Source organism: Limulus polyphemus, unplaced genomic scaffold, assembly GCF_000517525.1.
Source record: "Limulus polyphemus unplaced genomic scaffold, Limulus_polyphemus-2.1.2 Scaffold381, whole genome shotgun sequence".
Taxonomy (NCBI): domain Eukaryota; kingdom Metazoa; phylum Arthropoda; class Merostomata; order Xiphosura; family Limulidae; genus Limulus; species Limulus polyphemus.
Genome location: NW_013665991.1, coordinates 188,962 through 204,599, shown reverse-complemented (window position 1 = coordinate 204,599; position 15,638 = coordinate 188,962). Strand labels below are relative to the sequence as shown.

At 33.5% G+C, this 15,638-nt stretch overlaps 1 protein-coding gene across 2 annotated transcripts in view; it reads left to right on the top strand.

Annotated features, from left to right (window-relative positions):
• LOC111085420 (epidermal growth factor-like protein 8) overlaps window positions 1-15,638 on the top strand; it is a 53,466-nt gene that overhangs the window by 879 nt on the left and 36,949 nt on the right. For both annotated transcript variants that reach the window (XM_022383889.1, XM_022383888.1), the window contains exon 2: window positions 14,643-14,908. In XM_022383889.1, the coding sequence (XP_022239597.1) occupies window positions 14,703-14,908 (206 nt within the window). In that variant the 5' untranslated portion in view covers window positions 14,643-14,702. The remainder of the gene's footprint in view (window positions 1-14,642; window positions 14,909-15,638) is intronic.

Genomic DNA, 15,638 nt, shown 5'->3' with positions numbered 1-15,638 from the left:
AACCTAGATTCTAACGGACAAAGAATAGCAATTGATGATAAGATCCATCTGACTCGAATAGTTTACCCAAATGATAGTCAGGAGTGTGTCTTTTTATGATTGTGATCAGTGAACAATTATTTTCCTTGCATTTAAATGAAATAACCTTCTTGAACAAAAGCAAAATGAACAATTGTATAATTGGGAAGACAAACAAAGTATCATGTTCGTTAGAATTAAAGATAATTTTTCTGATTTGTTACAGATAACTGTATTTCGTTCAATTAAGACTATTAAAGCTGTGGACAAAACAGCACAAGAGTGCTCAACTTAGCCAAATAAATGCAGCGATTTTGTTTAGCTGCAAAATTAATCAACGGCTGCGTCGACGCACTTCAACATTTCTATGTTAGCTCGGCTTATGTTACTGTTGTTTTCTCTGCGCAAAACTACTCAATGAGCCAAGAACAATAAGGAATGGGGAAGAGATCTTTAGAAGGGAAGAAATTTTTTATGCGTGATGTGGATTTAAAAACTAATCTTAAATCCACTTGAGGGTAGTAACGACCAAGTATGCGTTTAAGTGGATTTTTTAAATTTAAGCTTTGTTTGTTCTTGGCTTGTCTATCTTTACACGTGTAGAGACTGTAAGGCTTCCTATGTTGGCAAAACCAAAAGCCATTTAAAAGTCAGAGCCTATGAACATATGGGAATTTCCATTAATCAATGAGCTATTTGTAGTCTGTTTACCACTGGAATGTAACCCGATTTTAACGTTGTAAGTCCATAAATTTAAATATGACTATATTACTTTGTTTCATCACGTGCATCCTTTACGTTAGCCCCCCAGTGGCACAGCGGTATGTCTGCGGATTTACAACACTAGAATCCGGGTTTCGATACATGTGGTGGGCAGAGCACAGATAGCCCATTGTGTAGTTCTGTGCTTAATTACAAACAAACAAACCTTTACGTTAATAAAAACACACAGGCAGTGATTTTTCGAAATTGATTTCATTTTGTCAACCATATTTTGCCAATAGTTACAATCCTCAAACTATTTCAGTGTTTGGATCTAATCAGGATTTTGGTATGAAATATTTCGAGCATATCTATTTATCAAATTGTTAGCCAACTGTAGAATTCCTTGAAATTAGTTTTAAGTTTCGCCAATGTTAATTGCAATGTCAAACTTTTTTTTGGACAAAATAAAGATAGTTTAATTTCGGTAGTGCATATTGGTGTATAGAAGACATCTTAATACAAGAAATGAGTGACCTTATAATACCAAATTTGTTATTTTACTTTAATTGTACACACAACGTTTCGCTTTGCAGCTTCTTGAGGAGCGTTCCAGGGTTTGTGTTTCAGTGGAACACTCCTTAAGAAGCTATGAAGTGAAACGTTGAGTGTCCAATTGACGAAAAACAACAATTTGGTGTTACAAGGTCGTTTATTTCTTGTATTAAAGATACTGGTTTACAAAAATGGAAATCTGTGTTTAGTTACTTTTGCTCTATTTTACAAGTATCATAATCATGACAAACTATGATGTTTCTATAAGTTATCAAAAGTCATACATAGCATTAAAATGTAATTTTCAACTAACATCTTTTTTGTTTTTTTCTTACAAACGTATATTACTTAAGGACTAAAAAAAAATTTTTCCTCACAGAACCATAACCTCTACCAGTCTTGACTATTCACCCATCACACTACCTGCTAGCTTATCCATTCATCATAACATCTACTCGTTCCCTCCTCTTATCATTCAGTTATCTTTTCACGTATTTGTCTGTTCCTTTCATCTAGCTAGCTAATTATCGGTACGTTCGAACCTGCGTTAGCAGTGTTGTGCTTGCGGTTTTTCGCTGCTTTGATAAATAAGCCTTACAAGAGTGTGGGTTTATTTCCTGATAAATGGGACACGTGATATGAGTGACTTTTATATATTAACTCCAGAGGAGCTTAGAATAAACCTGTATTTTACGTTGATTGTCAAGACTTAGAATTAACTAGCGTTAAAACTGAAGTCTGTCAACCCAATTTGTAATACTTTGTTCTTCAATCATTGTTCAAGCCTCAAATAAATAATTTTACTTTGAAAAAAAACAAAAAACAAAAGAAAAACGAACTAAACTAGTGACATATATGTATATTCTCGTTCCCGAATACCTTAAATAATCACTGTATATTCCGACTCTGTGGTTTTTTCAAGTAATTGTTATATTTGTGTTATTCATGGGTTGGGCGTGGCTTAATCCTGTGGTTTCATAATTGGCGCCTCGTTACCACAAAAATGTACTCGGCAGTTTGGAACCGTGGGTACACTAAAGAGTGACTGTTAATTCCCACTAATGGGTGATACATCAGTAGCCCAAAAGTCTGCGGTGGGTGATGATTTTCTTCTTGTCTATGAAATTAGAAACACTATGCGCAGATAGCTTAGGGTTGTTTGTTTGGTTTTTGAAATTCACTCAAAGCTACACCAGGGCTATCTGCGCTAGCCGTCCCTAATTTAGCAGTAAAAGTCTAGAGGAAATGCTAGTCATCACCATCCACCGCAAACTCTTGGGCTACTCTTTTACCAACGAATAATGGGATTGACTGTTACATTATAACGCCCCAACGGCTGAAAGAGCGAGCATGTTTGGTGGGATGGGGATTTGAACCTGTGACCCGCAGATTGCGAGTCAAGCGCCCTAATCACCTGGCCATGCGGGGGCCTGTTATCGCTTGTTTTTGTTTTTTAATACTATTATTGGATATACGTATGTGTGTTTTTTTATAGCAAAGCCGCATCGAGCTATCTGCAGTGTCCACCGAGGGAAATCGAACCCCTGATCTTAGCGTTTTAAATCTGAAGACTTTACCGCTGTCCCTCCGGGGGACAAAGCTTAGCGCGAATATTATATACAAACAATGAGCATTTATGACCGAAAAAGATAATTGTTATCATTAAAATCAGTTGTACTTTGTCATCATTAGCTAATGTAGGCTTAAGAACTATAGTTAGTGATGAAGAAAATGGTATCATCAGGAGCTGTCTGAGATCATTATAAGTAAGAAAAATCACATCGTCAATAGACACAACAGGTTATTATAACATACCAGGAGATCTTCATGACATTAATAGTGAATATAAAATACATTCAGCTTTCTACCGCAAGTGATGTTGGGATTAATATCACAGTTTATGTCAATAATCCTCGAAATTTTAACGAAGTGTGTAGAGTCTCGTATTCACTCAAGTATCCCTTTACGTTAAAATATAAACATCTAAAGTATTTGCATCTTATTTTTGGATGTGATCCTCTTAAAGCTAAAATGACATTGTCTTAAGTCTCAGTTGTTTCTATAGGAATTATCATAACTATCACTTTAATGAGAAATCTACTTTATATCCGGGTATCTTATACTTTTTCTTAATCCACAAATCATTGGAATTTAGGATGATATTTTTTTCTAAATTCTTGTTTCTTGCATATTAAGCGTGTATTTGGCTTGTGTTTATAAATAAATCCACTGAAACAATAGTCTCAGAAAGCGTTAGTATGTTTTTTACTGTAAACTGTAAAGCACCCAATTTAGGCTTCACTGAACCGTTAAACAGAGTTTTAGAAGATGATGAGAATCAAAGTAAACAGTTACATCATTGTCAAGGTAAACAGTTACACCATTATCAAGGTAAATAGTTACACCATTATCAAGGTAAATAGTTACACCATTATCAAGGTAAATAATTACACCATTATCAAGGCATACAGTTACACCATTATCAAAGTAAACAGTTACACCATTATCAAGGTAAATAGTTACACCATTATCAAGATATATATTTACATCATTATCAAGGTAAGTATTTACACCATTACCAAGATATATATTTACATCATTATCAAGGTAAATAGTTACACCATTATCAAGGTAACAGTTACACCATTATTAAGGTAAATAGTTACACCATTATCAAGGTAAATAATTACACCATTATCAAGGCATACAGTTACACCATTATCAAAGGAAACAGTTACACCATTATCAAGATATATATTTACATCATTATCAAGGTAAACAGTTACACCATTATCAAGGTAAGTATTTACACCATTATCAAGTAGTTACAACATTATCAAGATATATATATTTACACCATTATCAAGTTTATCAGTTACACCATTATCAAGATATATATTTACACCATTATCAAGGTAAACAGTTACAATGGTTTATAATATGTACTCTCACTCTTTCATCCAAGAAGTTCTCTAAGTCAGGTATTATAAAAACTGGATCACTATAGTTAGTATTATTTACGCTCATGTGGTGCTATGGTGTAGAGATTTCTTCTTTGGTCTTATCCTTTGCTAGGTTTTACGTTTCATAACTTGTTTTCTATTCCAAGAATTGATCCTTTGATACCACCGATTAACACATACAAATCTAATATTGTTTCTTTTTTATTCTCACTATATATACCAAGTATATCATTGTTCTGATCTCATTCTCACCTTTCTCTTGTTGCTTATATAGAAAGAACTATTAAAAACATTTTTACCAACTAATTCACCCCAAGATATCACATGTTTAAGTCTATTTCTCTAAGGGGACGGATACATGTAAAGTAACGGTTTTCAAAAATTGGGGTTTTTAAGCAAGAGACTACAGAGTCGTTTTAGTATAAACATAACAAGGACAATATGTGAAGGTACTGCTTAACCAGAAGTTGTTTGCTAGTTTCCTGTCAAACTTAGCTTTAGTCCGAGTGGTAGTCGTTAAAAGCGGTTTTTATATAGATATTTTCTAGTCTTTTTCATATAAAACCCATCGAAAATCACATGTTGAGAAACATTAGTTAGTTTAGTACACTAACTTAAGTCACAAGGTGTTTTATTTAATGTAAAACCACATGTTAAGAAACATTAGTTAGTTTAATACCCTAACTTAAGTCACAAGGTGTTTCATTTAATGTAAAACCACATGTTAAGAAACATTAGTTAGTTTAATACACTAACTTAAGTCACAAGGTGTTTTATTTAATGTAAAACCACATGTTAAGAAACATTAGTTGGTTTAATACACCAACTTAAGTCACAAGGTGTTCCTTTTTAATGTAAAACCACATGTTAAGAAACATTAGTTTGTTTAATACACTAATTTAAGTCATAAGGTGTTTTATTTAATGTAAAACCACACATGTTAAGGAACATTAATCAGTTTAGTACACTTTAGTACGCTAACTTAAATAACAAGGTGTTTTACTTAATATAAAATCATATGTTAAGATTAAGAAATATTAATTACTGCACACTGATTCAAATCACTAGCTGTTTACTTAATATAAAAACAAACGTTAAGAGACATTAATTAATTTAGTACACTAAATTAAATGACAAGGTGTTTACTTAGTATGAAACTACACGTTAACCAACATTAATTAGTTTGGTACACTACCTTAAATCACAAAGTGTTTTACTTAATATAAAATCACACATAAAGAAACATTAATTATCTTAATAACTAATTTAAGTCACAAGGTGTTTTACTTAATGTAAAATCATACGTTAATAAATATTAATTAGCTTAATAAACTAACTTAAGTAACAAGGGGTTTTACTTAATGTAAAACCATACGTTAATAAACATTAATTAGCTTAATAAACTAACTTAAGTAACAAGGGGTTTTACTTAAAGTAAAACCATACGTTAAGAAACGTTAAATAATTTAGTACACTAACTTAAATCCCAAGGCATTTTACTTAATATAAAATCAAACTGTGTTACATATAGCATACGGGGTTGAAGAACAATAAATAACTATATTGAGAAACGAAATAATGAACTTCATCTTACTAAACAGTGACTTAACTCTTAAACTATCAGTGCTACATAACATTGTCCAACATTTGTAACAGTTCAAAGGAAATGCTACTCAAGAGAAAAAAAAAAAAAGAAGAAGAAACTCGAGAGCTTTGGGCCATTTTCGGAATATGGTATTTTGTTGTGAACTTTTATTATTAATGGTGATTGTTTATTTGTTGTTCAGCGCAAAGCTACTCATTGGGTTATCCTTGCCGTGCCAACCACGAGTATCGAAACCCAGTTTTTAGCGGCGTTTTATTAATAAACATTCAAGTTCTTAGGGGGGGGGGGGAATCTTTCTAATATTTTTGATCACTTCAAAATTATATTATGTGAATAATTTCCCAAATATTTTCTTAGTCGTTTATTCCTCTATGATGTTATAACTTTAGAAATTATTTTTCCTACTATATGTATTAAAGATGTCTGGTATTATTTCAAACATAATGAATAACAATATAAATGACATGTTGAAACAAATAACAGTTCGTAAGCCGAACATTCTAATTACAACTAAAAATGTTGTACAATACTCATATGATTTAGCGAAAGGAAATCGGTAGCAGCGTATTGAACAGTGTATTTCAAAACAAGTTAGCTACCACACTTCAGCATGGGGTTAGAGTATTCCACGTGTGACCTAAAACAGAATCCTTCCCAGCTCTTTTGTCATACTATCAGTTATGTAAGTAAGCAGTGATATGAAGACCTGCAGTAATTAAATTAAAAGCAATGAAATTTCGGTTAATGCAATGCAAGTAAATTATCATAATGATGCTTTGTTCTAATGAACGGTCCATCACTCTTATTGAATTTTTGAGTATCTCTTGCCAGTAATAAAATAACACAGTTAATTCTGTCGTCTGGAAACGAAAGTAATGCAAAATAGTAAACTAGCTTACATTATTATCAAAACAACCTTAACTCTAGATATTGAGTTCAATTTCTAGACATCACTGTTTTAAAAAGCATTTGTTCTTTGTTACTCATTTATATGTCTTACAATATAAAGGGCCGGACTAACCAAAAGATAGAGCAGGAAGTTGCCTATAGGACCACGATGTCAAAGATCCCAAAATGGTTTTGCTTTTTTTAAGTTGAATTTATATACACCGTGGCGTTTGCCCCTACTCCCCTCTCTAAAGTAATTGAAGCTATCTTTTTTTAATAGTTTGTTTATTTGTTTGAAGTTAAGCACAAAACTACACAATGATCTATCTGTGCTCTGCCCACCACGGGTATCGAAACCCGGTTTCTGGCGTTGTAAGTCCGCAGACATACCGCTGTGCCACTGGAGGGCTTTTTAAATAGCATCCTCAGATATTTTTAAATAGTGTAGCCCTCTATAAGCATTACATTTGATAAAAGTTGTTTTATTGTGTAAAATTTAAATGCAAAAAAAAAGAGAGCTTGTGGAGAAGGGGATGGGGTCCACAGAACGTAAGTTACCTACTATATTTTTGTTTGTTTGATACCTTTGAAAATCTATTCATCACTAATGTTTCTGTTTCTCAAATAGAAAGCGTATTTGCAATATTTTGCCCTCCAGTAACTTAGCAGTAAGTCTGAAGGCTTATAACGCTAAAAATCTAGCTTAGATAATCGCGGTGGGCACAGCTCATTGTGTAGCTTTGTACTTAATAACAAAGAAACAAAAATTTTTTTAACACGAATTTGTCAATTCAAATGAGTGCTGAGGTTATTTGTGAATCTATTTCTTCACTAGATTTATACTGTGTAGTTTTCTTATAAATACGAATTGTGTTTATATTTTTCTGCAATATCATCTGAATGGTGATATTTTGACACTCGAAACATTTGGCTTTAAATTGATAAAGGCACATTATACCAACTTTTAACGAATAATCTAAGTGTGTATGAAATCTACCTTATAAAATAAGCTAATAAGACACTAATAACAGAATAATAACCGTCGAATTATACATATAAGATGAAAAGACTAGAGCAGAGAAGCCCTTTGAACTCTCTTAGATTCACATTAACATTGGAACTGTCAACATCTTCAAGCCAGAAGCTTTATCATTTTAATTAACGAGGATCATATGATACAAAAATGATATATCTGATATAAAAATATATTTATGTGTTTGTGTATATATGTATATATATTTGTATATGTGTGTGTGTATGTGTGTATATATATATTTGTATATGTGTGTGTGTGTATGTGTGTATATATATATTTGTATGTGTGTGTGTGTATATATATATTTGTATGTGTGTGTGTGTATGTGTGTATATATATATTTGTATGTGTGTGTGTGTGTATGTGTGTATATATATATTTGTATGTGTTTGTGTGTATATATATATATATATATATATTTGTATGTGTGTGTGTGTATATATGTATAGAAAGGTTGACCCTCCGTGTTACGTACAGTCTACAGTCTAGTGTTAAGCCCTACGTACAGTGTCTCAAAAGGGCTTAAATCTCGTGGGAAATCATCGGTTAGCTGATATATGAGTTGAACTTATCGACTGTGTTATAAATCAGTAGTTGACAGAGACATTCATGGAGGAAACATTTACTGAAACACCTCACGATTTTGCCCTTCCATATAAGAAGCTTAGACAAACATAAAATCTTAAAATAAATATACAGTTTTAAATGTGAAAATGAAAAACTCAACAATAAGTGTTACTGTATGTTTGGTACACACTGTTTAACAGCTGTTTCGGGAGCGTTAACCTTCTCAGCTGTTCAGCATTCTTCAGCTAAACGTCGAACTTTTTATACATGTTTACTCCATTCAAATATTTGAGCTCCAAGCAAACTAGGTTCAACTGAACAGTGTATACCATCATTGCTAAATGATGGTGAAAGGAGACATTTTAATTTGATAACGTTTTTACCTTGTATTTAAAAATAATACTTCCTTTGATGCTATAAGCAAGGAACGGACTTAGTCTTAATGTGCAAAAGTATTTTGTAAGTTTGACTTAAGTATAATAAAAAGATTATTTATCTAATATTTCAGTAAAAGTGTTTATAAAAGCAACTGAATCCATATAAGCCCCTATTGATAATTCTAGGGTTAAACAATGTACGTACAAAGTTTGGTTAATACTCTTGTATACAATGCTGTGTCAGTGTCTGAACGAGTTTTTAACAAAAATCGTACACCACTCCTATGTATGTCGTATCCCCGCTGGCCTAATGAGTACTGGTATAAGGTGAAAAGCCTCGTCAGCACTGGATAGTGTGATTGACTTTTTTTTTTTTTTACACAATTCTTTTTGTTTTCACTCATAAGTTCTTAGAGTTAATATGACTGAACATGTATATTATATTCTTAAGCCACCTTGAAGAAAGCGCTGGTTATTGACTAATACAAAAACAAGGTAAATATATAAAAAAGTTCACATGTTAGAACATGTCTTACATCTAAACCTCGTTTTTATATTTCAGTTGAACTCTTGTTTTCTGACTTTTTCTGATTTTTTTTTAATCTTAAAAAAGAAATAAATCAACCAACGTCCTACAGCAAATATGCCCTGCTGTAACATGGATATTTGGGTTGGTTAGAATTAACTGAATATGAGTTAGTAACGTACCGTTTCTGGTAATAATTACAAAAAAACAAATGCATATTTGTAATTAGAAAAAGGAACAGAAACCTTCTGCACGTTAAATGTTCTAATTTTTAACATAGTCATTTCATTCTAGCCCATAGAGCCACTGAGAGTTACACTTTCTGTTAGGCCATGCGATACAACTGTACAGTATAGTGGCTATGGATAATACATGTCCATGTGGAAGTGTTTTAAGCAACACGACAAAAATTAGTAACTTGACGACTAAATATTTGTGATAGTTTAAACGCCGCAAGTTGGCGAAGAATTATAAACCAATAGGCCTAGAAATGGGGATAGAAATCTCTTAAACAGCAGATGTTTTTGGTTGTTGTTGATGTTTTCTATATTGCTGTTAATTTGTCCATTTTTAATCTTTGATATGTCTGTAAAGCAAACAAATTATAAAAATCTTTTCTGTCAAGATTAGAATGTCTCTCAAAGAGCTGGTGTTTGCATTTATTTCCTTTACATAATAATTACAGTTCTTTTATAGGAATTCAGGACTAACAGTACGGAAACTAGCCTAATCCTACTAGTTTGCGTGTTTTTGATACGTTTGTAACACTTGGATACATTGTTCTTGCCTAATGTAGCACGACAGCTGTTGTTGTTCAGTGCGCTTGTTTTCATTATTGCCGTGGTCCACGTGATACTGTTTTTCGCCGCCAGTTCAACTAATGAATGGTCCTTTACATAATGATTAGAAATGTGGGAGAGATAATTAGGGATTATGTGTAAAAGTCATAGGTCACAGTTTAAAAATAACTCCCATAAATTGTGAATATTGCGGTAAGTATTGAAGTCCAATCGCTAGCAGAAGGTTACTTAATATTCATAAGTCGAGTGGGAAGGTTTCATTGAAACATCATCAGGGGCGGATTGGCACACCGGGCAAAATCCCGGTAGGCCGGTGACGCCTGGGCCAGTGGGGGGATAACCTGGTTATACTGATATATATATATAAATCATCCTGATTTTTGAGGATTTGCTCGGGCCGTTTTAGGCACCAAATCCGCCCCTGAACATCATTCTTGTAATTTAGTCGCGTCTTAATCGAGAGCAACTATTTTATTTTCAAGTGCCATCTATGTAACGATGTACTTCAAAATTTTCAGAATATAGTCATCTATAATCTAGCGAATACAGGGTATTGTTAAGTCAATTACAGAATGCGATGTCACATTTCTAGTATTATGACGTTTCATTTATGCTATGCCTCACGTGAGAGTATTGGCTTATTAATATTAAGTAACCTCCTGCTGAAGGTTGTACTTAAGTGCTTACCGGGTATAACGCCCTACTCATTTGGTAAAGCGTTATTATTTAAGGGACTAATAAAGGGAAGCAACACTTTGAACTGATCAAATATATATATGCATTTAGTGATCGCACATTGTTTACCCGCCTACTGATACACAAAGATCTTATTTAGTATGAAGACCACTTTTTGTTTATTTTTTTATTAGTGTCGCACTGTGGATAGTGCGAGTGGTGCGTCGCACAGGGCGCCAAATCGAAAGATGGCGTCGATTGACTAACAAAGCGAACTAATGAGTTATGATGGAGGGCGCCGAAGTTATATGTCGCAAACATCGGTACGGCCCTGTTGTTTATTGAATGTCGAGCTAAGCTACTCGAAGACTATCTGCTGTGGCCGTCCTTAATTTAGAAGTGATAGATTAAAGAGAGGCTAGATAGTAAAGAGTACCCACCGATAACCCTTGGGTTACTTTTACCAACGACTAGAGTGATTGACTGTCAAATTATAGCGCCCAATTTGTTTATTTTTTTGGGTGGGGGGGTATTTTTAGACCATCGACCCTACTGGATAATTAGGCCGCTTTGCAATGCTACTAGTTGGTTATTTGGGATTTAGGCCTATCGACTGCCAGGTTCATTAAGGCCGTCAACGTGTTGAGGCTCCTCACCATTACTGAGGATGTGCGCGGCTGGAATAATAAAGTGCGCGGCACTTGATTAGTTGTTGTGCGGCCGCGCAGCTTAGAGGGAACACTGGTTCAGAGGTTATTCAATAATGCTTCATTAAAAACAAACCGATAATTTTTTTTATGGGGAGTAGCCTTGACTTTCGACCTACTGGTGGTTAACTCTGTGTTGTTTATAAGCAGAAGAACTGGTTTTTACTCTGCTTAAAAAATGTTTACCCAGCGAAGTAATATAGTGTGTAAACAGTCTGTTTTTGCCAAGATAGTAGAATAATATATCTAATATATATATATATATAAATATGAAGAAGGGACATCAATCCGTCGGTGTCACAAGTTGTTGTGAGGAATTGGAAGAACCAGTTTCTATAAAGTTTGGTCCTAGAAGAGTCAAACAAATTTCTCAAAGCTCTGTTTTAAATGAATAAGTAATCGGACAAACGATAGGAGTTTGGGAATCATTTCAAGTTTATTGCCTCAGTGTCGCAAATATGAGCTCAACTGACTAAGAATGTCTGTAGCAAAATACGTTGAGCTGATGCCAAACTAGTGATGATTAATGCCGCGCGTATCATTATTATTATACATTCTTTTTTTAATTTTCACTCATAACTTTTTTATAATTTGTATCATGAGCTGTATACAAAATAGTAGAAAGGGACAACCCACTCCTCCATTTATAGCACTACGTTTTAAGCTTGGTCTCCTGTGCTAGTCGCCCCCCCCCCAGTGGCACAGCGGTATGTCTATTCTACAATGCTAGAATCCGAGTTTCGATAGCCGTGGTGGGCAGAGCACAGATAGCCCATTCTGTAGCTTTGTGCTTAATTACAAAACAAACAAACCTTTGCTGGTTATTTCATTAGTACTCTTGATATGAAAAAATAATTTATGGGGTAATGCTCTGTATAACTTAGTGCTTAGCTCAAAAAATCGCGCTTCGCACTTTGAGGCCATGGGTACGTTATAAGAGTGACAGTCACATCCCACTATTCAATTAGAGAAGCCAAGATTTGGCGATGGCAGTAGGTGCTTTTGACTAGGTGCATTTTCTCTAATCTGACAATTCAAAATTACTGACGGATAACACGGAAAGCCATTGTAAAGCTTTGCGCGAATATCCGAAAAACAAAGTTATGGGTACACTTGGGTTACAGATTCCTGACGCAATGCGACACCCCTCTTGTGTTTTATGTACAAACGGAAGTCATGGTTTCAGTGCCTCTAAATCCTTTGTTTCCTCTCAAGGTTTAAAGTGTTTATTTATTCTAAAATTAATTATGTATAGTACTGTAGATATCGTAAATGTAATACAAATATCTAATTTGTAAAACAGTCTTATATTTAGAGAGCTTTAAATGACTTACAGGTTCTATTTTATTGTCCCAAAAAACTGATAAATGGAAAAAAAAAACTAGAACTAATAGTAATGTTAATATACCTATTTTAGTACCAACTAAAAATTTTAGTAGTATGTATCCAAACACCACTGAATTTACACATTGGTTGAATGGTAGTTTAGGAGGTCGGAGGACAGAGAGGTAAAACTATTGATACAGAGTGATAAAACAGTTAATATAGAGTTATGAAAAATTAATATAGAGTGATAAAACAGTTAATACAGAGTGATAAAATAGTTAATACAGAATGATAAAAGTTATTACAGAGAGATAAAACAGTTAATACAGAATGATAAAAGTTATTACAGAGAGATAAAACAGTTAATACAGAGTTATAAAAGTTAATATAAAGTGATAAAACAGTTAATACAGAGTGATAAAATAGTTAATACAGAATGATAAAAGTTATTACAGAGAGATAAAACAGTTAATACAGAGTTATAAAAAGCTAATACAGAGTGATAAAACAGTTAATGCTGAGAAATAAAACAGTTATTACGGAAATATAAAATAGGTGATACAGAGAGATAAAACAGTTAGTTGGGACGTATTTGCCATTAATACATTTACATTTATTTACCTTTTCACTGTAGTTTTTATATTATACCTAAAATTGATATTTTCCACTCGTTTTAACAACTCTTTTTTTTTTCCGAAAGATACAACAGACTGAAAGGCAGTAATGAGTTTAGCACATATAGATAGAGAATCAAACTGTTGATATCTGAATATTTATGTATGTGAGTATTATTATTAGTTCACTGAAAAACTAAAATTCAAAACATATTTTAAAACTGAAACAAAGAAAAACTTTCATCTACGAAACCAAACCCTCACTTCAACATATGTAGCCCTTTTTTTTTTGCATAGTCCAATCGTAAATCAAGTTGAAAAAATAGGTCTTTCATTTTTTTTCGACAAGCTAAACTTGTTAATTGAAGATTTGTTTCCCTGAAAGGGCTTTCTTGATCTTATCACGTATTTAAATGCATGAAGTTATGTTTATGTTAAACTAAGCAATTACCAGTTTTGAAAGGTAGGTTCTGTCAGTGTTTATGACTCGCGGTTACGAACGTTAGAAGTTTACGATGTGTGGTACGAAATGATGGCCATGACTAAGGTATTTTGATTGCATTTTTTCAAAGATTTTACAGATATGTAACTGTACTAAATTGATACACGAATGACCAACAGACTTCCTCCCACTGAAGCTACTATCTTTAAACATTTATCCTGAAGCGCCACCTGGTGGGTAATTTCATTCGTAACTGTTTTATAAAATATTTTACCAGTGATTGTTTATCGTATTTCGCATTACTAAATTACGCCACTGTTTAATTTTGCATGTTAAAACTAAAGCAATATTAACCTATTAGCGTAATAAACTTATACTGAAAATAATTAATTTTATGTTTCAAAACTAAAACATTATCAACCCACTTTATCACGAGTTTGAACTGAAAGCAATTTCTTGTATTTTAATTTTGAAATTTTTCAATTTGGCTTTTTAATTAAAGTAGAGCAACGCAAGTCGTTAAGTGTAAAATTTACGGACAACTTTTTATTGTTATAAGGTACTAAACTGATTAACAAGTCTATTTTACAGGTGTGAAATTTAACTCCAATCTGACACTTAGTACCCAAGGTTTTGCTCGGAGAAATTTTAAAGTTATAGCTAACACAATATTAAAAGTTACATTTTCAATATTTCCTGTAACCGGGAGCTGAATGAGAAATGTTAGTAATAAATAAGTATTTTATTTCAGAAAAGTTTGTAGTAAATAAACCTTTACTGTACCATGGTTAAGCATGGATTTTGCGGTTCTGAAAGAACTCTTGTTCGTTTTTGTTGTAGATTGTTTGTAATCCGTGGAAAGAACTAAGTTTGCTCTCAGTTTGACATATCATTCAGAAGATGGAAAGCATGGTGCAGCCTTGGAAATGGTGTGGGAAGGCTTTGATGGTACTAACTGTGTCCTTTGTGTTGGTGATGGTAATGCCGCTACAGTCCAATGCTCGAGCTAACAGTTTGGTTTCTTACAAAGAAGCGTTAGAAAAAACACGAGAGGCTCAACAGTCTCTGGCTGCTCAGCATTCAAGACCCTACAGGCACCGTCTCGGGTAGGTTAAGTAGTTAACGTTCGACTCCACTGGATTGGTATTTTTGTACACCGGTTGTTTCAAGTCACCTCCGCTGTTTAGAAGACTGCGTTCGGGAAACTGATGATCATAGTGTTGTGAAAATCTGTGTGTAGACTCAGTTGATCAAGTGGAAGACAACGTACACGTTGAAGAGAATGTTTCAAAATTGTTCGCATAAGATCATTTTGTCATCATAACACAGTGCACGACCGTGTACCTTGTCTTCCGCTTGGTCAAATTGGTCCATAGACTGAGTTTCATATTGCTTTTCTACGCACAGTCACCTGAACAACGAAAGTGACTTTAGAAACATCTGGTATTTCGAAGATAGTATTATCTATGAAAATTATTCTGAACGATTACTGTACGAAATAACTAATAGCTAGTTCAAAGATTTGAGACAAATTTTACTGCTTCTAATATTTCTTCACTTTCTACAATAGATGCTGCCAAGGTTTAGAATTACATGATTCTGTATGAATCGCTTTCCACGTTAAAACTATATGTTAATATATATTAAGCGTTGTGTCATTCTGTCATTAACCACATTTCATTTTCTTTCTCAATCTCATTTCCTCTTCTTTGTTCAAACATTTGTTTTTTAGCCGAATCATTTTGTTTGTTTGTTTTAAATTTTGCGCAAGGTTACACGAAGGATATCTGCGCTAGCCGTCCCTAATTTAGCAGTGTAAGACTAGAGGGAAGGCAG